Source organism: Podarcis pityusensis (assembly GCF_964106645.2).
Source record: "Podarcis pityusensis genome assembly, chromosome: 13".
NCBI classification, from domain to species: Eukaryota; Metazoa; Chordata; class Lepidosauria; order Squamata; family Lacertidae; genus Podarcis; species Podarcis pityusensis.
Window position 1 is genome coordinate 1,802,062 of NC_138038.1, and position 26,508 is coordinate 1,828,569.

General features: G+C 45.3%; 1 protein-coding gene across 3 annotated transcripts; it reads left to right on the forward strand.

Moving 5' to 3' along the window:
• Nucleotides 1-281: 281 nt before the first annotated feature.
• SVOP (SV2 related protein) lies at nucleotides 282-24,683 on the forward strand. Of its 3 annotated transcripts, none has more exons than XM_080977643.1 (16): nucleotides 282-485; nucleotides 7,250-7,410; nucleotides 7,663-7,748; nucleotides 8,323-8,421; nucleotides 11,063-11,134; nucleotides 12,192-12,316; nucleotides 13,694-13,757; nucleotides 14,557-14,682; nucleotides 15,115-15,243; nucleotides 16,064-16,137; nucleotides 17,438-17,514; nucleotides 17,831-17,938; nucleotides 18,754-18,865; nucleotides 19,805-19,886; nucleotides 20,901-20,990; nucleotides 23,607-24,683. In XM_080977643.1, exons 1-16 carry the CDS (start codon nucleotides 451-453, stop codon nucleotides 23,622-23,624), a joined length of 1,458 nt encoding a protein of 485 aa, XP_080833769.1. In that variant the 5' UTR covers nucleotides 282-450; the 3' UTR covers nucleotides 23,625-24,683. The 3 variants fall into 3 exon arrangements, with proteins under 3 accessions (XP_080833769.1, XP_080833768.1, XP_080833767.1); XM_080977642.1 differs by having other exon boundaries at nucleotides 284-485; nucleotides 21,571-24,683; XM_080977641.1 differs by lacking the exon at nucleotides 282-485 and having other exon boundaries at nucleotides 6,850-7,410; nucleotides 21,571-24,683.
• Nucleotides 24,684-26,508: the final 1,825 nt, after the last annotated feature.

Consider the following 26,508-nt stretch of genomic DNA (forward strand, 5'->3'; position numbering starts at 1 on the left):
CACAAGAGGGCGTTTGGTTGGCCAGTGTGAGAACAGGGTGCGGGGCTAGATGGGCCATTGGCCTGATCCAGCAGCTGCCTCTTCTGATGTTCTTACCAGTCTCCTAGCAAAAATTGGTATCGCACCTTGGAGCTTAGGGATAAAGATAAATGGGAAGGGAATTGGCCGATTCCTGTGGTCAGACAGAGGGAGTTGGCTGCTCCTGCAGCTCTCTGCTCTTTGTATTTCCTCCTCGTTTCCCTCCTCCTCCCCTTTTTCCTCTCCTCCCCTTTCTCCTCCTCCTCCTCCTCCCCTCCGCCCCTCTTCGGCCTTCTCCCGGGTCTCCCCAGCTCACATCGGCTTGCAGAAGCGGGATCTGTCCAGCACGGAGACCTCCTGAAATCCTCGCGCCTCTCCTTCCTCCCACCATGTAAGAGAAAGGAGCGAGGGTTCTCCAGCCCTGCCTTCGCAATGGAGGAAGATTTATTCCAGCTAAGACAGCTGCCGTGAGTAACCCGGGGAGGGAGAAGGGCTAGAGCTCTGCTGGGAAGAGGGAGGGGCGGGAAGAATAACCCAGGACCTCCAGGAGAATCGCAAGCCGCCCCCAGCCCCCTCCCTGCAGCGAGGTTTCTCTTCCCAAAGGGGGCCATTGACCTCAAGGTCTCGGGGAAGCCAGCAATTTCCCTTGCTTGCCTGCGCAAGAGCCTCGCTTTATGAATGACTGTCACACCTTTTAAATCAAAACCGGGGGGGGGGTATTTTTAAGATTTCAGAAGGAACCATCCAACCCAACCGATGCTTTTGCAACTAGGGGTGCTAAATATATTCATTCTAGACACCCCCCCCCACCGGCTTTTCCTTCTAACATGATGCCTCCTCCTGGAATGGGGAGGGGATCTTCCCTCCTCTTAAAAGAGAGCTTTGTACTGGGGCCCACCGGGTCTGGTGTTGGACATTCTGAGGCTTGGAGAAGAGGGGCTTTGCATTGCCGCACAGGGTGGGGGGGCGGGGGGAGGGTGCTCACTCCGTGGATATGTGCAGCCAACAGTGACACCCACACAAATGCAGGGGCTAAGGTTTCACTGCCTTCTGCTTCTCTGTGACTGTCTGGCTCTGTTTTTGTAGGGGGAGGGAAGATTATTCTTTTTTGCAGTCCAGGCACAGCTTGTGAGAGCAAATAAGATTTCTTCCTTGGCAGTCAGTGAAGACTTCTTTTAAGTATCTTTCAGGCGTTGGTATAACTAGCTCCATTTCGTGCGCATGCGGTTCTGTAGTGCACACAAGAGCACGGCCGTGAAACATTTCAGGAATCAAGACCTCCCTCCCCCACTTCAAGGCAAAGATCAGTAACTGTGCAATCTGAACCATGTCTACTCATAAATAAGTCCTGTTCAATGAATTCAGTGGGGCTGAAGAGCAGATCCACACCTTACAGTTAAAGCAAATGACTACCCCTTCAAATCCTGGGAGCCATAGTTCCCCACTCCGCTGCATTGGCAGAAGCCACAAAGACATGGTGTTGCTAAAAACAAAGAGCAGTTAGCCAGGTTCTTGCATCATGGACTACAATGCTTATGAAGAACTTGTGGATAAAATATGAATGGGCAAAGGGTGACAACCAATAGTAGAAGGAATGCACTACCATCCTCTCCAGTTTCTGGATATGCTGACCAAGGACATTCACTCTTCCAAAGCAACACTACTAATTAGGAACACAGGAAGCTGCCTTCTACTGAGTCAGACCTTTGGTCCATCTAGGGCAGTACTGTCAACACTGACTGCCAGCTGCTCTCCAGGGTTTCAGGGCAGGAGATGTCAGGGATTGAACCTGGGATCTTCTGCATGCAGAACATGTGCCCTGCCATTGAGTCGTCATCATCATCATCATCATCATCATATATTATTTATACCCCACCCATCTGGCTGGCTTTCCCCAGCCACTCTGTGCGGCTTCCAAGCGAATATTAAAAACAATACAGCATCAGACATTAAAAACGTCCCTAAACAGTAAAATAGTTGCTTATTGCCTTGACATCTGCTGGGAGGACGTTCCACAGGGCAGGCGCCACTACCGAGAAGGCCCTCTGCCTGGTTCCCTGTAGCTTTGCTTCTCGCAGTGAGGGAGCTGCCAGAAGGTCCTCAGCGCTGGACCTCAGCGTCTGGGAAGAATGATGGGGGTGGAGACGTGCCTTCATGCCTCTCCCCCTATTGCACTCTGGATAATATTGATACAGTGTTGTATTTCTTTGCAGGGGTAATTCTCAATTTTAGTTGTGTGCTGGCAACCATGAGAGACAGCGAGATAGAGTCTTTTATGTGGTGGCTCCACACCTTTGGACCTGCCTTCCTCCTCGCAGTGCTGTGGGGGCAGCAGCACTTCAGGCATCTTTGGATGGACTTAAAGCCTCATCCCTTTTTATTTGCCTTCCCTGTGTAACCTTTTTGCTCAGCTTGCTGCATGGAGGCTGGAATATTACAATGTCCTGGGAATTCTGAGTCTGTTATTTATTTGAATCAGTTTTTATTCTTGGTTCTAGCTTGTTTTATTAATTATTTATTTTTAAAGACTTGTAGTTTTCCTCCCCCCATAATATTCTTTATTGATTTTCATTTACATACTCCACATACACATTTTGTATTACATTTTACATTTATATTTGCTCCTAAGGGCCGACTTCCTTCTTTCCTTCCTTCTTCTGGCTTTTTATATCACATCTAAAATTTTCGCATTGTGTTCATCCTTTTTGTATATTATTGATCTTCTTTCGTATTTGTCCACAGAGTGTCTATAGCCAAATAAATCCTCCTGTATATACAATTCTTATTGTCTGTCTGTATTCATTTACAACTACCATTGGTTACATTAATCACATTATACATTTTACTTTTTATTATTTTTTTCCTTCTTTTTTTTTAAATTTTTATTAAGGTTTTAGACAATAAAAAAGAGGGGAAAAAACATACACAATACATATAACAACAACACACACAAAAAGCAACACAAAATTCAACAATAAAAAACAACAACAACAAAAAACATAACAATTAAAAACAATATCTCTTTTCCATTTCTATTTTTAAATTACTTACTTTCTGGACTTCCTCATACCTCCCTCTTTTGTATTCCAATCCAAATTATTTGTCCAGCAGTTTCTTTTCCACTTTTTTAATCCCAAACTTTAATTTAATAAAATATTAAAATATATAACTTCAACTTCTTTAAACCTAATCCTTGGTCTTAGTATCATATAACATTAAAATTTTCCCTCTTAATATCAAATTTCCATTTCTTTAAACATCTTTAATCTTAATCTTAATCTTAGTCTATCATTAACTTTAACCTGTACAGCTGGAAACCACTTATTTTCAATCCAACATCGCTCTAACATTCTTTAATTTTGCAGTGTTTCTGAAGATAGTCTTTGAATTTCTTCCAATCTTCCTCCATCGACTCTTCTCCCTGGTCACGGATTCTACCAGTCATTTCCGCCAATTCCATATAGTCCATAAGTTTCATCTGCCATTCCTCCAGTGTGGGAAGTTCTTGTGTCTTCCAATACTTTGCGATGAGTATTCTTGCTGCTGTTGTTGCATACATAAAGAAAGTTCTATCCTTTTTTATCACCATTTGGCCGACCATGCCCAGGAGAAAGGCCTCTGGTTTCTTAGGGAAGGTATACTTAAATACCTTTTTTAATTCATTATATATCATTTCCCAGAAAGCCTTAATCTTTGGACACGTCCACCAAAGGTGAAAAAATGTACCTTCAGTTTCTTTACATTTCCAACATTTGTTATCGGGCAAATGATAGATTTTTGCAAGCTTGACTGGGGTTATGTACCACCTGTATATCATTTTCATAATATTCTCTCTTAAGGCATTACATGCCGTAAATTTCATACCTGTGGTCCACAACTGTTCCCAGTCAGCAAACATAATGTTATGTCCAACATCTTGTGCCCATTTAATCATAGCCGATTTTACCGTTTCATCCTGAGTGTTCCATTTCAGCAGCAAGTTATACATTCTTGACAAATTCTTAGTTTTGGGTTCTAACAATTCTGTTTCCAATTTGGATCTTTCCACCTGGAAGCCAATTTTCCTGTCCAATTTAAATACCTCCATTATTTGATAATAATGAAGCCAGTCTCGCACTTTGTCTTTTAGTTTTTCAAAACTCTGCAATTTCAGTCTATCTCCGTCTTGTTCCAAAATTTACTTTTTATTATTTTCTTTATCCAGAAATTTTCTTTGTATTTCACATTATGAGGTTCTACTGGTTTCACTATTTCACCTTATCCTTCCTATGTATGACATAATTTTTTCCCATTCTTTTAAAAATGTTTCATCGCCCTGTTGTCAAATTTCCCCCGTTAATCTAGCTATTTCTACATATTCCATTACCTTCTGTCACCATTCTTCTACTGTTGGTAATTGCTGTTGTTTCCAAACCTGGGCTAACAACAACTTCGCCGCTGTTGTTGCATATAAGAACAATTTCTGGTCATTCTTAGTAATGTCTTCTCCTACCATTGCCAACAAGAATGTATCTGGCTTTTTCAAGAACATATGTCTAAATATCTTCTTTAATTCATTATATATGTCTTCCCGTTGTTGTAAGCAGCTTTGCGTTTTTTTTATCCTTTATAATAAAATAGAATCAAAAGTGGAGTCTGCTAATAACCATTTTCCACTGCATATCATATTGTCCTCTTTTTATTCTTAAAACTCTATTTATATCCATGGTTCTTTTCACATTGCAAGTGTAATTTCAGTCCTGCTAATGTTTTTTGCTGCTTACAGTGTTCTCTCAAGTAAAATTTTAAAAAATTCCCAGTCCTTGTTAAAAAAATTAACATCCTGGTTCCTGACTTTTCCAGTCATTTTAGCCATTTAGTCCATCAATTTGTTGTCCACTCTTCTCTTGTAGGTTTTGTCTTTCTTCCATCTTTGGGCTAAGAGTATCTGGGCTTCTGTCATCGCATACATGAGCAGTCTTTTGAAGTCCCTTAGTATCTCTGCACCTAAAATTCCTAATAAAAAGGGTTTTGGTTTTTCAACAAAGGTTATTTAAAAACTCATTGTATATCATTTCCCAATATGCTTTTATCACCTTACAGGTCCACCACATATGATAAAGGTGACCTCTTTTTCTTTACATTCCCAGCACGTATTTGAACTAGTCTTATACATTTTTGTTAACTTACTGGGAGTCAAATACCATCTATACATCATCTTCATATAATTTTCTTTCAGTGTTCTACATGCTGTAAATTTTAAGTCCTCTCTCCATAGCTTCTCCCAAGAGGAGAGTTGAGTATTGTATCCAAAATCTCTTGCCAAGTTAACCTCTTCATCTTTAGTATACCATTCTAACAACATCTTTTACATTTTAGACAGTGCTTTTACTTTATTTTCCAACAATTCCTTTTCAAACCTTGAGATTTCATTACTGAATCCATTTCTTTTATCCTTTTTAAATGCATCATTTAACTGTAACCAATCTGTTAACAACTCTCTTATATCTTCAAAATTCTTTAGTTTCAGTTGGTTCTCTACCTCTGTTAACAGCTCTTTATAAGTTCCCATTTATTTTTCGCATCCAACTTTTTCAATGGTATCACTTTTAGTGGGGAAAGCCACCGTGGTGTTTTCTGCACTAACAATTTTTTTATATTTCTCTCATACACCATAAATTGATTTTTTTACCAAATGTGTTAAAAATTCTTTATGTACTTTTGTCTTTTCATACCATAGATATGCATGCCAACCAGATCTGTTATCATGACCTTCCAAATCTAGAACAACTTGTAAGCAGCTTTGGATGGGCTTTTCCTGGAAAAACAGCACCAGTCCATTATAAAATAATAAAATAAACTGTAGCCTCTCATCAGAACCACCAGTGAATATTTCAGAACTATCCTGATGTCTTTTATTTTTTGATAAAGTTTGCAAAAGGAACTAAATGGGGGGGTGAGATTTCATATTGTCAAGACATTAGTGCCTCAAATTGCTTGCATTTAACTTTAGCCCTAGGAAACAGTTGCAAGGGCCTCAGCAACCAGCTCTAGCTAGCGAACAATGAGAATTTTTTCCAGGGCCAGTTTTATGATGAAGCAAAGCAAAGCAATCACTTTGGGTAGAAAAGATGCTGTTTTCTTGCTTCCTATCTCAAAATGTCAATTTTAAAAAATGAAGTATCGTCCATTGTGTTTGCTGATGTGTGTACAGTATATCTAATGTGATTTTGCCTCTTTTGCTTGTGGGTTGCATTCTGTACGTGTCTACTCAAAAGTAAGTCCCACTGAGTTCCATGGGACTTGCTCCCAGGTATGTGGGCATGGGATAAAGGTGGGCTGGGTAAAGGTAACCTATCATGGATAGGCATGCAGGAGAAATTCAGTTCAGCCGAATCTATGCAGTTCACTTTCTGAAACACCATGCAAACTGGGACCATCCTTTGAAATGCAAACTTATCCCAATTTTGCAATGCAGTTCTCTGACCAGACAAGGTTTACAGAAATGCATGTACTGGGGAAAAGTGTACATAAAAACAAATATATTTGTGCAAATACAAGAGTGCATCATATTAGGAGAAAATGCTTGCTAAATGTATATGTTGGTCAAAACTGCCTACAAAAATGTGTTTGTTTGGGAAAAAAATGCACTAAAATGCTGAAGAATTTTCATGTGGATTACAACTATTATTTTTTGCAAATTTCTGCAGAAATGTGAAGAACTAGATTTAAGATTGGAAAAATGAGAAACTGAGAGAAGGAAAATTGACAGTTCCTTCCATCCCTAGCTATGGATACTTATTGCAACCTGTCAGCTTGTCAGGTGTCCTTCACCTTCAAGGAAGATTGCTGTGCATGGTTGTTTGACTGCAGCAGCTACAACTCACAAGGCTGAGCATGAGATCCCTTTTGGATGGGAGATTAATATAATATTAGGCACAGGTGGAAACATTCACTTCAAGCCTGAAATGCAAGCCCACAAGAAACATTGCTGTGATTTCCAAAGAGAATAAGATGATCTAGGTGTTGCATTATTGTGTACGACACAAGCAGGGCCCCCAGAAGTTGGGCTCTGATTCCCAGCAGCCTCAGCAGCCAGCATGGCCAATGGTTAAGGGTGTTGGGAGCTCTAGTTTAACAACATCCAAAGGGCCACAGGTTCCTCACCCTTGAGGGAAAGCATTTACGTGATGCACACCTGCTTCTTCTGTACATCCATGCCATGTATTCATTATGGTTCCCACACCACTAGGGTTGTCAAGTTCCGTCGCACAGGGGAAAGTTCACGGTCAGATGAAGATGTCATTTCAGGAGAGCATGAAGTCCAAATTGAGGGTGTCCAGACGCAGTTAGAGGCTGTGGAGCTGGAAGATGGAGGGATGGTGCCAAAGGAGTTTGCAAACCCAACTGATGGTGAGTTGTGTGGACATCTGCCCTCACTCCTGAGGAAGGAGCAAAATGTTAATATGCATTGTGAAAAAAATTAAATACCCCAAAACTTTTCATAGCTTTTCATAACTTCATTTTAACACTGTAAACATTTTTTGGTCTCTTTCAAATGGATTGTGGTTGCTGGCCCAAGGACCCCCCTTTTGTCTTTTAGTGGGTATTGCTATTTTTTTAGTTATTATTACATTGTACTATTATATTGTTTTGTTGTTCTAGATACGTTTATGGTGGAAGATGCGGTGGAAGCCATCGGATTTGGCAGGTTCCAGTGGAAACTCTCCATCCTGACAGGCTTAGCATGGGCAAGTAGAGGTTGCTAGAAATAGCAAAGCCAAGGGAGGGCAGGGACAGGGAATGGCTGGCCCACAAACTGCAACTATTTCCCACCTTAATTTTCCTCAGTTTCCCTGGCCTGGATGATGGGAGGCATTGAGCCAGAAGGGACTGGCTTTGGGATATATGGCTTGATTTTAGGCAACTGCTGAGGCACACAGTTGCTCAAAGTCACCAGTACATGCAGTTGCCTGGCTCATGTAAGACTATACAGAACCTTTATTCTCAATAATGATGGAACTTACAGGTGGAGAATACTTTTATTTTTACATGTTTTTATTATTTGCAAAGGGGATCTTTTTATGAGTTAACACTTTATTATCGCTTTGGGCTGTGCTGTGTCTTTGTACTGTTATCCAGGCTGTGAGGCTTTATGATGTACATGGTTGGTTCTTTATTTGCTTTCCTTGTGCTGTGTTTGCACTTTGTTTTTGTTGCTAACAAATCAATTATATATATACATATGAAGGCGAAGAGAAATCTGGTGAACTGTCAGGGCAGCTGGTGCTCTAACTAATGCCTTCTTCCTTCTTGCCCTTCTAGATGGCTGATGCCATGGAAATGATGATTCTGAGCATCCTTGCACCCCAGCTTCACTGTGAGTGGCGATTACCCACCTGGCAGGTTGCATTGCTAACCTCGGTAGGAAAATACCAGACAGCTCTTGTATTCTGTAAGGTTTTCCACTCGTTAACTGTGGGTTGTTCAAAGAGTCAAAAAACTCTTTCTGTCCAGCAAGCGCACCAGTTTGTGGAACGCCCAAGAGTGTTGAAGCAATCTATTTCTTCCACAAAGACACCTGCGTGTTACAGTCCCTCGCACTGTGGCTTGCTTCATGTTCACTGAATTTCAGCTCTAAACTCTAGCATTGCTTATTGGTGGAGGTTATTCTTCCTTTGGGCAACCTTTTCACTACCCATTGAATTGCAGGAATCTGGGGCTTGGTTAAAGGTGCCTGTTGAGGCTACACACTGTTTTTGCCACAAGGCAAACTCCCTTAGCTTTAATCTCTCTGGAGATAAATCTACAAGGAGTTGGACATGATTGGTGGATTTATTGTCCACCATATTCCAGTGTAGGGTTGTGCTGATGTTTCCTGAACACAAGTCACATCCACACCATATCTTTAAACCACATTTAAAGCACACTGCTTCCCACAAAGAATCATGGGAATTGTAGTTTGTCACCCTGGCTCTTTACCTGGGCCTTTGACCATTGAGATATCTATATATTTTAGGACCTACTCTAGTTGTGATAGTAATTTGTTTTAATGCTTTATTTTATATTTCTGTAACCTGCCCTGAGACCTTCCAGTGAAGGGTGGATAATGCATCTCATCACAGTAACAAAGATAATGGTGCTGCGAATGGCAGCTCCACGAAGGGCAAACTGCAGTCCCCAGGATTCTTTGGAGAAAGCCATGCGTCTTAAAAAGTGTTTTAAATATATGGTGTGGACATGACCACAATGGTGCCATTAAAAGAAAAATTCTTTTACTCACTTTCCATAGCAAATTCCATTACTTGGTGTGTTACAAATTAAAACAAAACTAGATACCTCACCATTCAGATATGACAAACAAGGCAGATGATTACAACCAGCCAACTAAAAGAAACCTCAAACATGACCCAAACCATTCACCCAAAGGCTGGCAAATAACAGGGCCTTCAGCTGGTGTCAAAAGGTTTTCAGGGCAGGCACCAGCTGTAATCTCAATGCACAGGGGGTTCCAAAGTTGGGGTGCCCCCGGTGGAAAGCCTCTCCCTCCTCCTGGCCTCAACTAAAGTAGACAGAGAGAGCCTCACAGGCAGATCTTCATAAACAGGCCAGTCTGTGCAGGAGAAGCCTCGCTGTGCTTTGTAAGTCCACAAAGTCGTAGGGTTGTAGAGCTGGAAGGGTCATCAAGTTCAAGCAGTGGTTGCAACGGGGTGGCTGGGGGGCAGTACGCCCCGGGTTCCATGACTGCGGGGGTGACAAGAAGTCACCCTGTGGGGGCTTGCGGCGGCGCTCACAGCCATTGCGCTGCTGCAGCTGCATGTGGAAGATCCTCCGTTCACGGCTGCAGCCACGAGCAGAGGATCCCGGCACCGTCCATACAGCGCTGGAGCAGCGCTGGCTGCAAACTGCTGTACAGCACATGTGTGGCATAACTATGTACAGCTCATGTGTGCAACACCGCACATGCGCTGTACTTGGCGGTTTGCTGCGGCGCTGCTCCAGCGCTGTGCGGACAGTGCCAGGATCCTCTGCTCGTTTGCAGTTGTAGCGGCAACAGAGGGCTCCTGGCACCGTCCATACAGCACTGGAGCGGCGCTGGCAGCAAGCCGCTATACAGCACATGTGCGGTGTCACTATATATGGCGCATGCATCGTACGTAGTGACACCGCCCATGCACCCTCCGTAGTGACGCCCGCTCCGGGTGTCACAGCGCCTTCCTTTGCCCCTGAGTCCAAGGCAGGAATCACAACTAAAGAATCCCCCGCAGGTGGCCATTCAACCTCAGTTTAAGTGCCTTGAAGCAGGTTCAGCAGCCAGGACCATCCTTTCAGGGTTGGTGGTTCATTTCCCCCCGAAGAGCCACCCAGGAGAGACGCCAAGAGCTAGGGGCAGCTTCTGAACCAGCTCAGTGGGCAGCCCCACACAGAGTGCATTGCTGTAGTCAAGAGTGTGTGGATCACTCTGGGAAGGCTCTCTCTGTCCTGAAATGGCCACAGCTGGCAAACCAGATGTGACTGGTAAAAGACACTCATTGGGCTGTATGACTGATTCCACCATGCAGTTAGCAGATGATTATAACAAAAATCTGTACATAACCCTCCCCATATAGCCCCAATGTTACCAGGCCAAATGTTACCAGGCCAAAGCTCTGAGGTCAGATTTCCCGCACCCCTCTCCCCTAAAAACGGAAAGATTGATATGAGGAATTTAGGATGGATATATCTGTCTTTCACTCCTCACAATATTGCTGTTTTACTGCCAGCCTCTAAGATGCTATCTGTCAGCCATTATAACAGATCTCCCATACCCTGTGGGATCATCCAAAAATTGGACATTTTGTCAAGTTGTGGCTCAAAATTCAGATGTTTGTGTGCCAAATTCTAGTTCTGAGATCTTGCCAAACTTGGTCTAAGAATGTCTTCTTTTTCTTCTTCTTCTTCTTCTTCTTCTTCTTCTTCTTCTTCTTCTTCTTCTTCTTCTTCGCTTTCTTTTCTAGATGGTTCTCTCAGAACACTCCCAGTTCAGCCTGTGAATAACAAATATCCTTTCTTTCACTTGATGCAGGTGGTGTTTATGGGAATGATGTTCAGTTCCACACTCTGGGGAAACATTTCAGACCAGTATGGCAGAAAAACAGTAAGTCTCCAGCCTTCCCCTGAAGTATTTGCCAGGCAGAAATCGTTGCTGCCACCAAACTGAGTGCCACGAAGGCCCTCTGTGGTTAGGCAGTGGGGCTTCAAACCGGGTGGTGTACCTCTCTGCCACTACTTGGGACTAATCTTTCCAAGTCTGACTCAGTTTAAATTCAGTTCACTCCTCCCTTCCACATTCTTGGGCTGTAATTACCTTTCTGCTTTTCTTTTGAGTTACAGCAGGGAACCTGGGGCCACCAGATGATGATCATGGGACTACAACTCCCATCATCCCTCACTGTAGGTCATACTAGCAGGGGCTGCTGGGAATTGGTGTCCAACAATATCTGGAGGGCCACAGATTCATTTTCCTTGGTGTAAGATATAGTGGATATTTATTAATTTATTTATAAATATAGCTATATACGACTAATTGGTTTTTTAAAAAACACAATAGAGCAGTTTAGAACAGCTGTACATAAAACCATACAATAAAAACCATTAAAAAAATGTTTAAATCAGAAATCAGCTAACTATTGTGGCAAGATGCATTCTTAATCGCTGGTATAGGCCTAGAGGAATATATCCCCCCCCCCAGCATGTTGAAACGGAAGGTGCCTGATGAATTTCTAGTGGCAGGGTGTTCCACAGGGCTGGGCCAATGACACTAAATGCTCAGTTTCTCATTGTTGTCAAATGAGTCTCACCAACTCGGGGAACAACCAACAATGCCCCAAAGTTGTTCAGGGTTTTATAGAGAAACACAAGGGCATGAACCTGGTTTAGTAGTAGATGGGCAGCCAGTGCAGACACTTCAAGAATGGGGTCACATGTTATGTGCCATCTGATAGGCGTATTCTGCGCCAGCTGGGGCTTCTGAACCAGGCCCAAGGGTAGCCCCAGGTAGAGCGCGTTGCAGTAATCCAGTCTTGATATTGACAACACAGACTTTATGGTTGGCCCTGTAAGAGAAGGAGAATTGCTTTTGAAGTCAGGAAGAAGCTTGTCAGAGAGTATGGCAGTGGTCTTCTTTCAATTTTGTATTTCTTAATCCAATGCAGGGGTTAAAGATCAGTGTGCTCTGGACCTTATACTATGGTATTCTTAGCGGTTTTGCACCCGTTTACAGCTGGATCCTGGTGCTGAGGGGGCTGGTGGGCTTTGGCATCGGAGGAGTCCCTCAGTCGTAAGTCAATATTCCCATTCCTTGCCCCTCCCTTCCTGGTGGTTTTAGTGCTATAGAGCCAGTGTGGTGTAGTGGTTAAGAGCAGTGGACTCGTAATCTGGGGAACCGGGTTCGCGTCTCTGCTCCTCCACCTGCAGCTGCTGGGTGACCCTGGGCTCGTCACACTTCTCTGAAGTCTCTCAGCCCCACTCACCTCACAGAGTGTTTGTTGTGGGGCAGGAAGGGGAAGGAGAATGTTAGCTGCTTTGAGACTCCTTCGGGTAGTGATAAAGTGGGATATCAAATCCAAACTCTTCTTCTTCTTTTTCTTCAGTTGAAAAGCTGACTATGTCCCAAACTTCTTTTGCATTTAGTAACTGCCTTCCATCTTCCCCACCCCAAAGCATTATGGCCATCTTCAAATATCTAAAGGCGCTCAGCTAAACTGCAAAGCACTTCCGTTTGGGAAGCCCAACCTTTTCAGCTGCTTACATTTAGCAGTGTGGATCCAGGTGCCTCTGGGAAGTCAAACGTGGCCCAGACAGGGGCAGAATTCAGAGATGAAAATGGCAGAAATAATTGGCGGGGCAGGAGAGATCAGTCCTGACTAAGGCATGAGCTCCTGAACTGGGAGGATGAGGCATCCCCAAGAGTTGTGCCCCTGGAATGACTCCAGGCCTGCTTTGCTCTCGTCAGGAGAAGCACTTTGCCTTCCTTCCTTCTCCCCATTCATTGGACCTGTGAACATGGATCCTCTGCCCCACAGGTGGGCTGTTTCAAAGCAACCTGAGCAGGTCTTTAATCAATGGCTAATGGGCTTCCTTCATAGGCACCAGCATCAACTTGAAAATAAAGCCAGCCCCCACCCCCACCCCTCAAGTTTTTTCAAGAGCCAGAACAAAATCAAACCAAAGCTTTCAGAAACATTACAGAGTGATGAATTTCCAAACCACAAATCCATGGGGAAACCACCAGTTTTGGACTCTGGACTCCACTATATCAGCTGCCAAGCACTGAATTTGCCCAAGTCTGCCAAGCGATCCTTAGCAAGGGAATCTTATTAATGCCATTTGATTCAAACATGTTAGCTCTGCTCCTGGGATATGTTCCTTTTTCTGAGGATTTGTGTGATATATTTTTCCTTTGCATATTACATTTACTGAAGACATTTTTATATCACATTTAGAAGTCATCTGCCTCCCCAAAATAGATAATTTATATTTATAATATTTTGGGTGGTTGTGGTGTGTAGATATATCAGTTGTTTGGCCAGGGGAAATAAAGTTGTATTAAGTTCTTCCCGTGTCAGTTCCCGGAGGAAGCCCTTCAGATTTCCAAACGCACACACCCTCTGTGTGTTCCTTGTGACTTTGCCTCCTCTCTTTCCTTTCTCTCCAGGGTGACGCTGTATGCAGAATTCCTCCCAATGAAATCTAGAGCAAAATGCATTTTGTTAATTGAGGTAGGTGGAAAAACAAAGAGGCGTGAGGCTGTTGGCAGGAAAGGGGTTACCCTTCTGCTCCAAAAGGCCATCCCAGGACAGAGAGCATCCCAAGCGAAGGTTCAGATGTGATCAGGAGATCAGTGGGAGCTCCTTCCTTCAAAGCCTTTCCTGGGGGGGGGGGGAGGAGGCAGCTGGCCCTCAACCCGTTGCTGCTGTGGTTCATGCTTTCAGCCTTCCCACAACTGGGGCTTTCCAGATGTTTTAGCTTCTAGCCCCATCAGTCGCAGTGAGCACAGTGAACTGTCAGGGATATTTTCAATATGATTTTTAAAAAATCTATTTTTTTTTAAACAAGAAATACATTTAAATAGCACACAATAACAAGCCCCTCTTGAAATGCGATGCTCCTCAGTCAAGTGCAAAGACCCTTGGAATCTCTCACTGCTCAGTAGAGACTGGGGTGGGTGGTAAGAAAAGAAAAACTGCAAAACTGAATGAAAGTTAAAATGAAACATACCTGCAAATGTGGGTTATTTTGTTCACATTCCCTGGAAAAAATAAAAATTAATAATATTGGTGTTGGGGTAGTAACATTTTTTAAAAGGTTATGCTTTATTTATAAATATCAAGATATTGTCTTTGAGGTCTTATGACAGTGCCACTTAAAGCTGAAAGCTTACTAAGTATTCCAAATGCCTGCTCTCCAGGCATCGTAGAACATGTTGCAGCAAGGGCCAAGAACAGAGATGTATTGTTATTCACCTGTTGCGATGGGGCTGACATCTCCAAACCCGCTTCCGTCTTTCCACACGGGCAGGTCTTCTGGGCCATTGGGACCGTCTTTGAGGTTCTTCTGGCGGTGTTCGTGATGCCCACCCTGGGTTGGCGCTGGCTGCTCATCCTTTCGGCGGCCCCCCTTCTGCTCTTTGCCATCTTGTGTTTCGTAGGTATTCCTTCTGGCTTCCCAAAGTCTTGGGGGGGGGGGGGGACATGGCTTCAGATTAGTCCTGTCCATTTGGTTGGTCTCCTGCCTTTGGACAGAAAGTGATTGTAAGAAATCAGTATTTTAGTGTGGCAGCACACACACTTGACATCAGGCAGACACTCTCACTGTACTCTTTTCGGCACCTGCCAAAAACATTTTTTGGGCGGGGCAAGACTATCCAGATATATACACTATTGACAAGTGTTTTAATCAGGCTTTCAGCTTGTTGGGTTTTTTTAAATGTTTTAGATAGTTGTTTTTTTAAAAAAATGAACTGATAATTTCATGTTTTGTTCTTTTTTTGTAAACCATTTTGAGGTGTATTTTTTGCGATCAATCAGTATATAATTTTTATGAAATGAATAAAATAAATTTATCATACCTTTACAGTGGTTACCAGAAAGTGCGCGATACGATGTGCTATCTGGGAATCAGGAGAAAGCCTTTGCCACTTTGAAGCGGATAGCGACTGAGAATGGAGCTCCAATGCCTCTGGGGAAACTGATCATCTCCAGGCAGGTGAGTGCAGGCAGACCAGCACTCCTGGGGGTGGGACTAGATGACCTTTGGGAGCCTTCCAACTCTGCCATTCTAGGGTTCTATGAAACAACCACCCCAAAATCCAGCGAGCTTCAACAAAAGTGTGCATGGATCACTTGGCTCAGACCTGGGATTATTTATTTTCTTCATTTGTCTGCAAGACTTGTATCTCACTTCATTAAAATGTCTGAGATGTCTTACAATAAATAATATGTACAACATCAGTAAAAAATATTAAAATAACATATGAAAGCTTGCTAAAATAAAAGTGTATTTGCTGTAAGCAGGGGAGGGGAGGCAGGCATATTATGGGTGCCACCTCTGAAAAGGCCCCATCTCAGGTACTCAGCTGGGCCATATCCACACCCTGCACATAAAGTGCTATGATACCAAACAGTTATGGCTCCCCGCAAAGAATTATGGGAACTGTAGTTTGTTACAGGTGCTGAGAGTTGTAGAAGCCCCCCTTCCCCTCCCAGAGCCACAATTGCCAGAGTTCCCTGAGAAGAGGGAGTGGTTGTTAAAGCACTCTGGGAATTGCAGCTCTGAGAGGGGAATCAAGGATTCCTTGGGCAAAGCAACATTGATTTAGAGTGGTATCATAGTGTTTTAAATGTATGGTGTGAATGTGGCGCTGCTAATTTCTGACAGCTGGGAAGCTGCCACAGGGACTCATCAGATGAATGAGGAATGCCAGGCAAACTCCTAAGAAATCCATGGTGCCCCCCCCCCCTTTGGCCGATGTTTTCAGACAGCACCCAGCTTCCCTATATCTATGTATATGTTTGTTTCCAAACAGGAAGACAGAGGGAAGATGAGGGACCTCTTCACCCCCCAGTTTAGATGGACAACCCTCCTGCTTTGGTTTATATGGTAAGAGGAAGATAGAGAAGATTCAGGGTCAGCCTGCCTCTCTGAGATTTATTTATTTTATTTATTAGACCTACTGTATATAACCCCCTTTCATCATGGGATCTGGTGGCCTGAGGGCAAGTTGGCACATCAGTCGGGTGGCCCTGTGGCTTGGTTTGCGCCCTCGGGGCACAGATCTGGCAGCTTTATAGAGTCAGGCGGGATCTCAACTGGCTTCTCAAGCCCCATGATCCCTGCTGGATCTGACTAATGCAGTGCCACTACTTGGCCACCTGACGTGGGGGCGCTGCAATGCCTGGCTCTTTTGCCAACATCCCTGATGCAATGAGAGGCTGGGGCAGCCAAGGTGGGGGGAAGCTCACATGCAAAAGGGGGAATGCACTCTTTAAAAGTGCAAGAGACGAGGCTGTGACCTGATTAAAGACATCCTAGTTCATCCATCACATATGCTCTAGTCAATTAATTGATTAATGCAAATGCTTAAATAGCCAGAGGTGTAAATTAGTGCACCCCACTTATTCTGCTGATTAAAACTTGTGCACTTAAATTCATATTTCTTTAACCGAGCAACAGCCCCACTGCAAAAAAAGTGTTTCCCTCTAGTGCGAAAGAGGAAAAAAGGAGAGCCCTTGAAAGCTGTTTTTGTAAGTGCTTGTGTTAAAATTGATCAGGACCCCTCTCTATTTTTGGTCAAAAACATTAAAAGTGCAGCCCAAGGAAAAGGGAATTTAGCAGATGCTGTTTGCTAAATGCTGACCTGCAGGTTCCTTCTTTGACACGGTCAATGCGTTAAACAAGAGGCAAAGGGAACGGGACAGATTCACGGAGGAGGCGATCAGTGGCTCTGAGCCACAGTGGCTATGCTCTGCCTCCAAAGCCTCTGCAGGCAGCTCTGCTTCTGCACAGCAGCTGCTGGAAGCCACGGGAGGGCGGAGGGCTCTTGTGCTCCTGTTCTGCTCCCTGCTTTCCCACAGGAAGCTGGTTGACCACTGCAAGAACAGGATCCAGCAGGCTCTGCTTATGTTCTTATGTTCAGAGGACTCGTGACTGAATTTATGACACTGGATTTGTACTGTGGCAAGCTAACTGCGAATTACGATGCGGACCACAGTTGCCCCTGGCCACCCCAGCCGACTGTGAGCTTGAACCTAGCTGCACTGTGCACACACATGCGCAATGTCATTCCCCCCGTTGGATCCTGAGCCTGCAGCCCCTCCCCACCCCAGATTCAGGGCCATGCCATGTTCCTTTTCAATGCACCTGCCTGCCTGCCTGCAACACTCTCTCTGCTTCTCTTCAGGTTCTCCAATGCCTTTTCTTATTACGGCTTAGTTTTACTAACCACGGAGCTCTTTCAAGCAGGAGACCTCTGCAGCTGTGAGTACAACAGGCAGGGAGTTCCAGAGGGCGGCTGCTGCCAGACTAAAATACCATTTTCTTGCAAACGCTGTCACAGTTCCAGCTCCTTTGATCCAAGTGGTCAAGTGGGCATACATAGGGAGAGGGGATCTCACAGGTGACACTCACAACTTGGTGGTTCACCTCGCAACTTAAAATTGCAGCAGGGGCACACCAGGCCCAAAGGTGCAAGGATGCATGTGCGCGTGGGGGGGGGGGGAGGCTGGAATGATTTCTTAAAATATCACATATTCACCCTCCTCCTCCTCCTCCTCCTCTTCTTGCTTCATCTAAGTATCCAGCAAGAGAAAAGCAGTGAAGGCCAAGTGCAGCCTGGCATGTGAATACCTGACTGAAAAGGACTACATCGACCTCCTGTGGACCACTCTCTCAGAGTTCCCAGGTAGACTGCTGGGAAATTAAAGGCTCCGATTAGCCGAGTGGGAAAACTTGCACATTTGTTCAGAATCTAATTAAAACTATGTAGCTTAATTAATTCAACAAAACTGATGAATGTGATCCAGTGACACCAGCTATTCCAAGTCATTCCAGCACCCCTGCCTCCTTCTGCTCCCCTAGGAAATCCCACCCTCACCCCCAGGGGGTGGGCAGTATCACCCACTTAGGGAACTGCTGGTGTTGACCATGCTGAGCAAGTTGGACTCATGATCTGACTCAATATAAGACAAATTCCTTTGTTTCTGGATTTGTATCTCATTCTTATGGTTAAAGTCTCAGCAATTCTCTTTCTCTCTCTGTTGCTGTAAACTGCCTTGAACATGTGCCAGAGAAACACCAGTTTTTTAAAGAAAGAAAGAAGCAAGCAAGCGAGCAAGCGAGCGAGCAAGCGAGCAAGCGAGCAAGCGACCCACTAGATTTCATGCCTGTGCACTAGTCCTATGGATGTTCAGAGCACACCAACCTCAGAATTGCCTCCATGACCCATCTGAATTGGGCGCTGCACAGCAGCCAGAGAGGCAGGGAAGGCTTTGAAAATAAGTTCAGAAAAGTTGCTATCCAGAACAAACAAATCCACAAGCCCATTGCCCCAGAAGAGCTTATGTTAGTCATTTATGGCCTGAAAAAAGCAACAGCTTCCATAACTGCTGCTCTGCCTGCTTGACATGAAGGCTGTGGCCATGTACCACGGGCGAGCAGAGAGCTACTCACAAGCCTGCTTCAGCCAGTAATCTCCTCCTCCTCCTCCTCCTCCTCCAGGTGTTCTAGTGACCTTATGGGTTATTGATCGGATTGGGCGTAAGAAGACAATGGCCCTCTGCTTCTTTGTCTTTGCATTTTGCAGCCTCCTGCTCTTTCTCTGCGTTGGAAGGTGAGCAAAGTAATCCAGACCAGCTGGTGGGGGGAACCCACCCAACCCTGCAAATGCCCCACCCCCACAAGGAAGGCACTGCAAAGCACTTGGGGGGGGGGGCTGGGACATGTTCAAAGTTGTGCTACAAATGCTTTTACCTAACTGTGTGGAGGTTCTCCATACTGGTGTGAGGAGCAGGTAGTCTGCACACCTGCAAATTCTGAACTTTCAGGCAAACCCGGAGCAAAGTATTTCAGAGGTTCCACATGGGGGATACAGAAAGAGCATTATTCGTGGTAAAGGGAAGTTTGCAGACCAGTACAAAGAATTTAAATGGTAGCTTTAGTGATGCTTCTGCCCTCCACTTCCCATTTTTGGTCTTCCAAGAGACCACAGAAAAGACTAAGGATGGTCCTTAGCCTGGGTGACTATGCTCTGACTCCGCAGTCAGAGGCAGAAATGCTTCTGAATCCCAGTTGCTGGAGGGGAGAGTCCTCCTGTGCTTGGGTCCCGCTGGTGGGTTTCCCATTGGGGCACCTGGCTGGCCACTGTGAGAACAGGGTGCTGGACTGGCCGGGGCCCCTTAGGCCTGATCCAGCAGGAGACTGTTATTGTTACACACCACCCCCATCTGCACAAATGGTGCAAGATCTCAGGGTTGGAGGCATGCTTACCAGGGGCTGTGTTCCCTTTTGGGACAATGAGGCACAGCAGAGACTGCAGTGTCTTCGTGATATAACGTTTTATTTACACTGACATACAACCTGCACCTAGATGCAGTGGCGTAGCTGGGGGGCGGGAACTGGAATTATGGGGAAGGGAATTTAGGGGAATCTGAACCCCAACAAATCCATAACATCATGTTCTTATGATACAGCAGTACAATGAGTGCGTCCTGTCAAAATGTACCAGCATCTATCTTCTCAAAACAAAAACATTGTCCTTTTGTCCTTACAGGAAAGTTCTCACTGTGTTATTGTTCATTGCAAGGGCTTTTATTTCGGGAGGATTTCAAGCCGCCTACGTTTACACCCCTGAGGTAAGAAAACGAGAAGCCAAATATTCTGTGAGGAGGGGGCTTGCCCGGGACCAGGATTTGGGGCAGGCCTGAGCAAAGGAGCATCAGTAGCAAGGAGGTCTTGATGGGGTGGGGCAGGAGCATCGTGGTTGGCGTGGAAGAGCAAGGCAGAGACTGTGAAACCAAGCCCCCGTAGGGTCTCTGGGATTTCTCCATTTCCATGGAGCACATGGGAAAGAGAGGCTTGTGCTGCTGCCTCCAGAGGGCTTGCTGTGTTCGTTGTGTTGTCTCTTTCACAACAATCCCTTGCAGTTCCATGTAATTTTAGGATTGTGGGGGGCCCAGAATGCACTACAGATTCTGAGTAAACATTAGGAAAGACTTTCTGATAGTAAGAGCTGTTGGACACCTCAGGAGGTGGTGGACTCTCCTTCCGTGGAGGTTTTGAAGGAGAGGTTGGGAGACCATCTGTCAGGGATTCTTGAGCTGTGATTCCTGCATTGCAGGGGGTTGGACTAGATGACCCTTGGGGTCACTTCCAACTCTACAATTCTACAATCCTATGATTCATGAGATCCAGTAAGTACCTCCTCAGTTGGCAGCCGCCTCCACCTTTCCCGCTTGCCCAGTGGAACATGGAATGTGTGTGTGTGTGGTGATCCCAGGATCTCATGTTGTGTTTTTATTAGCATATGGGACCTGCACACCCTTCTCAGCCATTAGCACCAGCCATGAACGTCTGCTTTTGACCTGGAGGAATCCCTGCCCCCAAATCTCAAATGCTTGAGGGCAGTATGTGTTGGCCCATTGCTTGGGGGCTGCTTTCTGCATATGACCAGAAGCATCCTTTCCCTCCACTGCCCCTTATCACCTTTCTGGTGACTATTCAGAGATCCAGAGAAGTGAGGCATGTAGAATCATAGATTCATAAAGTTGGAAGAGACCCCACGGGTCATCTAGTCCAACCCCTTGCAGTGCAGGAATCTCAGCGCAAGATGTTCCCATGTGCCAATGCACGTATGAATTTCTCCTTAGGTTTACCCCACGGCCACTCGTGCTCTGGGTCTCGGGACCTGTAGCGGGGTAGCCAGAGTCGGCGCACTCATCACACCATTTATCGCTCAGGTAACAGTGTGTTAAATTCATTCCTTGATCAAGGTGGGTATTTCAGAATGTCCTGGGGTTGCTAGTTAGGGTCCTGGGATGAGGATTTTGGAGGGGAGAGAGAGCTGGGTTGTTGCTACACAGAGGCATAGAGTTTGGACATTAAATTCTACATTTGCTAGGCCTGTTTTTGCATCCTGAACCTTATTCCTAAGAATTCCAGGTCCCCTGTGTGCTAAAGGGGAACCTGTGCTACTATGTGCAGCTGCCCCCCCCCATCAAGTAAATAAATAAGAATACTTAACTAACTGACCAGTTGCATCACAGATAACTCAGTTCTGCCCCCCTAACATAAAGCCTGCCCCCCCAATTAATCCATGCCCACAGGCATTTGGGTGACCCCTGCGAGAAGATGATGCTGGGCCAGATGGGCCCTTGGCCCGAACCAGAAGCGTCTTATGCTCTTTAACATTCAGCTCATCTACTCCAACCCTTAATGGTGAACTCAGGCAACTCGTATGTGTAGAGCTCTCTGACCCTGAGAGTTGGCTCAGAGGCCCTTCTGTGTCTGCCTTTGCTGACTCACCCCCCCCCCTTCCAGGTGATGCTGGAGTCCTCTGTCTATTTGACGCTGATAGTCTACAGCGGCTGCTGCATCCTGGCTGCTCTCGCTTCTTGCTTGCTGCCCATCGAAACCAAAGGCCGCGGCCTGCAGGAGTCCACCCACAGGGAATGGGGGCAGGAGATGTTTGGGCGCGGAGTCCCACACTCAAACTCTGGGTCTCAGGGGTGATGACGCGACGCGCTGGCCCAGCCGCAAGGTCGTCCAAGGAGTTTCCACCCCTCCAGCTCTGGCACCCGAGAAGCAGAATGTCTTGTCACTGCCGTGTGTGTCCAAAAGCAAGAACGCTCCACCTGTGTCCTGGGCGCCTTTTTTCACTCGCACCCATCACTGTCCACTTGTGCAAGGAGAGGTATTAAATCTGGAGAGTGAACGTGCGGGAGAGAGTTTCGGGGGAGGAATGTGATGCAGCCGGGGAGGAAGAGAAATGGGAGCCTTTGCCAAACTGTCTGCCCCTTCGTGTGGTTGATGACAAACAAGCTTAGTTTCTTGACGCCAAGTGCTCCATACCAAGCAGGCAGATCGATGGACAGGATTTGGCTCTGCACAAATGCCCTCAATGCCAGGAAGTGGGCTTGCAGATCTGTGCCCCAGATCCCAGTGCAGCCCTCCATCAGTCTCATGCACTTGTGAATTAATCACTTGCCTTGCACTCCCATCAACATCCACGAACGACCATCAGCCTTTGAGAGCTTCTTTGCCAGAGAGGTTCTGAGTCTTAAAGAGCAGCTGGGAACTTCAGCAAATGCTGCTCTGAGAGCTCTTCTACTAACCACAAAGAAACAAAGAAACCCACCACTTTGCTTGCCCTAGAGGTGAAGTCTGCAAACAGGGCCATGCATTTGGGATGTTGTGCGCAAGCAGTCCTCATGGCAGCGCAGAAAGGGGCAGCTGAAGGACTGAAAGGATGTTCCTAAGAGGAACATTTAAGCATCTGAGGCTTTTTTGTTTAGAAACATGGCAACTTGAGGGGAGGACAGGAGAGAGTTCTATGAGATTATGGGTGGCGTGGATAAATTCAATAGCGAAAAGCTTTTCTCATAATATTTAAACTCAGGATCATCCAGAGAAACTGGGGGGCAGCAGATTCAGCACAGACAAAGGAAATTCATTCCTTCATTTAAAGACTTCGTTGATTTATGGCTTATATGGCTTCTGGCAAATTCATGGAAGAGGCTATTTGTCCTGATGACCTCATAGAACCTCCAGTTTCAGGGACAGTCTATGCCACCCAAAACAATTAGCTGGGGTGAACAAGAGCAGTGGAGAGGCTGTTGGCTTCAATGCAAGTTTGTGGGCTTCCCAGAGGCATCTGGCTGGCCCCTGTGGAACAAAGGAACGCTGGACTACACAGATCTTTCTGTTCACCCATCAGAACAGGAAGCAGAATTTCATTTTCTTGGGGTTCATTTCCCTGTCAGTAAAGCCAGTGAGAACCTGCTATTGTGATTCCAGGTGTGTATGCATTCAGAAATACATGCTGTGGCTCTCTCCGTTGGGTCCCAGCCCCTGTAACACTTTGCTGGGGCTGTTTCTGCAGTTGTCTGGTCAGTCAGAGTGATCCAAGGGTTGACGTGGAAAGTCAAGAGCCCATGCATGATGGGGATGGCGTTTGGCCTCTATGCTTAATCCCTCATGTCTTGGAATTTTGAACAATGAAAAAAGTAGGAGTCCTTGCTCTCCAGGAAAAGGGTTCCTCGGCCCAATTCATTTCATACTCCAAGATTTAGAAAACTCCCAAAATGAACGAACACATTGAATAAAACTACCCTATAAGGAGAAGCAGGTACAAATAAGAGCCCTGCTGAATTGGGCAGATGTCCATTCAGCCCAGCATCCTGCTTCTGTCAGTGGGCAGCCCATAACTGCTAGGAAGCAGGACATGAAGGCAACTGCTCTCCCTGCTGTTTCCCCTCCCTGCCTGATGTTGCAGAGGTAAATTGCCTCCAGACAAGGTGGTGCCATTTAGTTGTCATCCATAGCCATTGATAAGTGTATCCCATGTGAATTTGTAGGTGCTTATTTGCATGTGAAAAGGGCTGTTAAGGATTGCAAGGAACATCCACTGACATCAGGGTCCCTTCCAACTCTACAATTCTATGATCAGATGGACTTCAAGAGGCAGAATCCATGAAGATGGTCTGCATTTGTGCAACTGTGCTGTGCCTGTTTCTGTGTGGGTGGTTCTAATCCTACTAATGGGGTTTTTTTTAAGTCCAAGAGGACTTGTCGGATGGAAATACATTGTGCAGCTTTCCCTTTCCCTGCTGCAGCCAACCTGAAGCTCTTGACCCTCATCTGGTCCCAGAGGCCTTTTGATCTGGGGCTTCTCATTTGGGAGAGAGGTCCCCCCCAACACACATTAAAAGCTTCATAGGCTAGAGCCAGGCAGGACATATGATACCATGGTGGCTGCTGAATTCAAAATATCTGTATGACAAAACCAACCTTCTTTGAATTAGGTATGCTTGTGCTTTATTCAGTCCTATGGAAAAGTATACTGTCACAAATTTTGTTTAACAGAGATGGCCATCAACGTGGGGGTTGTTCTGTTTGAATCCATAAGATTTCGCTTGGGTAACAGAAACCAAGATTTAATTTAGTAAAAGCTCTTGACTCTTATGGAAATCTGTGTTGCTGTCTTTTCTGGAAAACTGATTCTCTATATAAAATCTGGCATTGATGCCTTAGGCCTACAAACTCCTGGAAACCATTAAAAAATAAAAAATCACCAATGTAAAAATATCACTTGGAACTGAACTTAATTGTGTGTTCAGAGTTCTGTTGGTTGTCCAGTTTGTTGATGTGCAAAGCTATTGTGGAGGAAAAGTGATTCTTTCCATACTCTGTGATGAATGGTCTTTGTGTATTGCTCAATGCTTGCTGGAATTGGGGTGGGGGGAGAACACTTGAATGTCTCTACTGCGTCATGTACAGTTTCTAAACTAGGTGTGCATTCATGTTGAAAATAAGACTTCTGTAAAACTGAAGCTTGTTGTACTCAATTTTTGTTTCTCTGTTAATGATGCAAAGTCAGATGATTTGATTCCACACTGGATATTTTATGTTGAATAAATGAATAGTTTCTACAATAGTGAGCTTTATGGGAGCTTTTGTGGCTACTCTGTGCCCAAAATGTGGGCCACCTCTCCTCCCTAGGTTTTCAGGACACACCATTCTCAAAAAGCCTATTTATGTCACCCAGCATGGATGGACTTGGACCACAAACCACCCAAGAACTGGTGGTGTAGCCTTTCCTCTCATTTACTAGCTGTTTGTCTTTTTTCCATCCCACTCAACAATGACCGGACATTTCCATCTCCTGTCCTATTAAGTGTGGGGTGTCCACAGGCCATGTGCTTTGTGGTTGACTCCCCAGGTTAATTCTCAGCATCTCTAGTTAAAATGACCTCAGGGAGCAGAGTTGGCCAAGAGCTGAGGTCTAGGGGAAGCCCTGTGAGGTTCCATTTTTAACTCCAAGGTTAAGCAGATAGCCCTGGCCTGATGTAGAGAGTAGCCTCATGAGATGATGGAACAACCTGGCAGCAAAGTTTAGGCACAACAAGGTGCTGCTTCAGGAGGACCACATTTAGGGGCTTATCCAGACATGGGCTTGTCCTGTGTCTAGAAAGCAGGGATCCAAGCAGTTTTCTGCATGTCCCGCACTTTCTAGGCACAGGTCCTCATTGTTTTGCCCTTGCCTTTCTGCTTCCCTCCAGAAAACCTGCTCTTTAGTGATAAATTGGACCAAACATCAATCCAGAGAAAGCCTAATTGATGTTTGCTCCAATTCAGTGGTAAATATCAGGTTTCATTGGGGGAAAGTGCTGGGGCGAGGGTAAGTCTGGATGAGCCCTGAGTTATTCTGCAACTAAGGCAGGCAAAGCAGGTTGTCTCAGGAGTGCATTGAAGTTTTATAGTCTGGGCTAGGTGACCACAGCGACTAAGGCCCTGCTCTCTGGTTACTGTGTCTTCCAGTTATCAGGGTGGTGCCTTTTCCTGCAACCATTGGCTTTGTCTTGGCCACAGGACTTCAAGCTGCCAGAGTATCTTTGGAGAAAGTTCCTCAGGTCTTTCCTGAGCCTCTGAGGAGTCTAGAATCCAGTCATTAGAGTCCAACGGCAGAAGTGTCTCCTCAGGGTTCAAGGGATGAGATGTGGGGCTTTGGTGCCAGCAGACCCAAATGGTAACAACTGCATGTTTATTCAAAATCTAGTTGTAACTATTTAGTTCAATTAATTCGACAAAATCCAGTAACATGAACCAGTGACACCAGCTTTTCAAAGTCTGGTAGTCATTTGCACTGCCAGTGCCCAGCTACTGCCCCCTTGCCTCTTAATGCCTCTCTGGTAATCCCACTGACCCCCAGGGGGTGGTATTGCCCAGTTTGGGACCCACTGCCATACAACATCAAAACGGCCTTGTTTTGTAACCCTCTTAAAACCCTCTTATGGTGGGTTAAATGCTCAGACAAGGCAATGTCCTGTACCCTCTCAAAATACCCATCCCTAGAGAGACCTGCTGCACATTTCCAATGTTTGGCAATGTTGAGTCTGGCTATTGCAAAGAAAAGTCTTAGCAGCTCCTTGTGAACAAGGGTGGGATTTAAGTCACTGTCAATGGCCAGGAGAGCTAATACCAGGTCTGGGGTTAGAGACTGGTTTCTTATTGCAGAAAGGTCCATGAATATAGACCACAAATAAGCTGTTAATATTTTACACTGCCACCACATATGAAGGAAGGTGCGCTTGTGACCATAGGCTCTCCAGCATATCAGTAAAGTATCTTTCAGGATGTGTGACAGTATAACAAGCATCCAATACCAGCATAGTAAAAGCTTGAGGGATGCTGCCTTTATTTTGGCAGAAATTGTCTTAATAGGTAGAGAGGATCATACCTTCAGCTTGCTTCCTTGAA

What these genes read in the sequence shown, in the direction of transcription:
- SVOP (XM_080977641.1), top strand. Translation starts at nt 7,188, where the DNA reads ATGCACACCTGCTTCTTCTGTACATCCATGCCATGTATTCATTATGGT. An exon ending in AATGCATTTTGTTAATTGAG is followed by an intron (nt 13,758 to 14,556) that starts GTAGGTGGAAAA and finishes CCACACGGGCAG; the next exon opens with GTCTTCTGGGCCATTGGGAC. An exon ending in CTCTTTCTCTGCGTTGGAAG is followed by an intron (nt 18,866 to 19,804) that starts GTGAGCAAAGTA and finishes TTGTCCTTACAG; the next exon opens with GAAAGTTCTCACTGTGTTAT.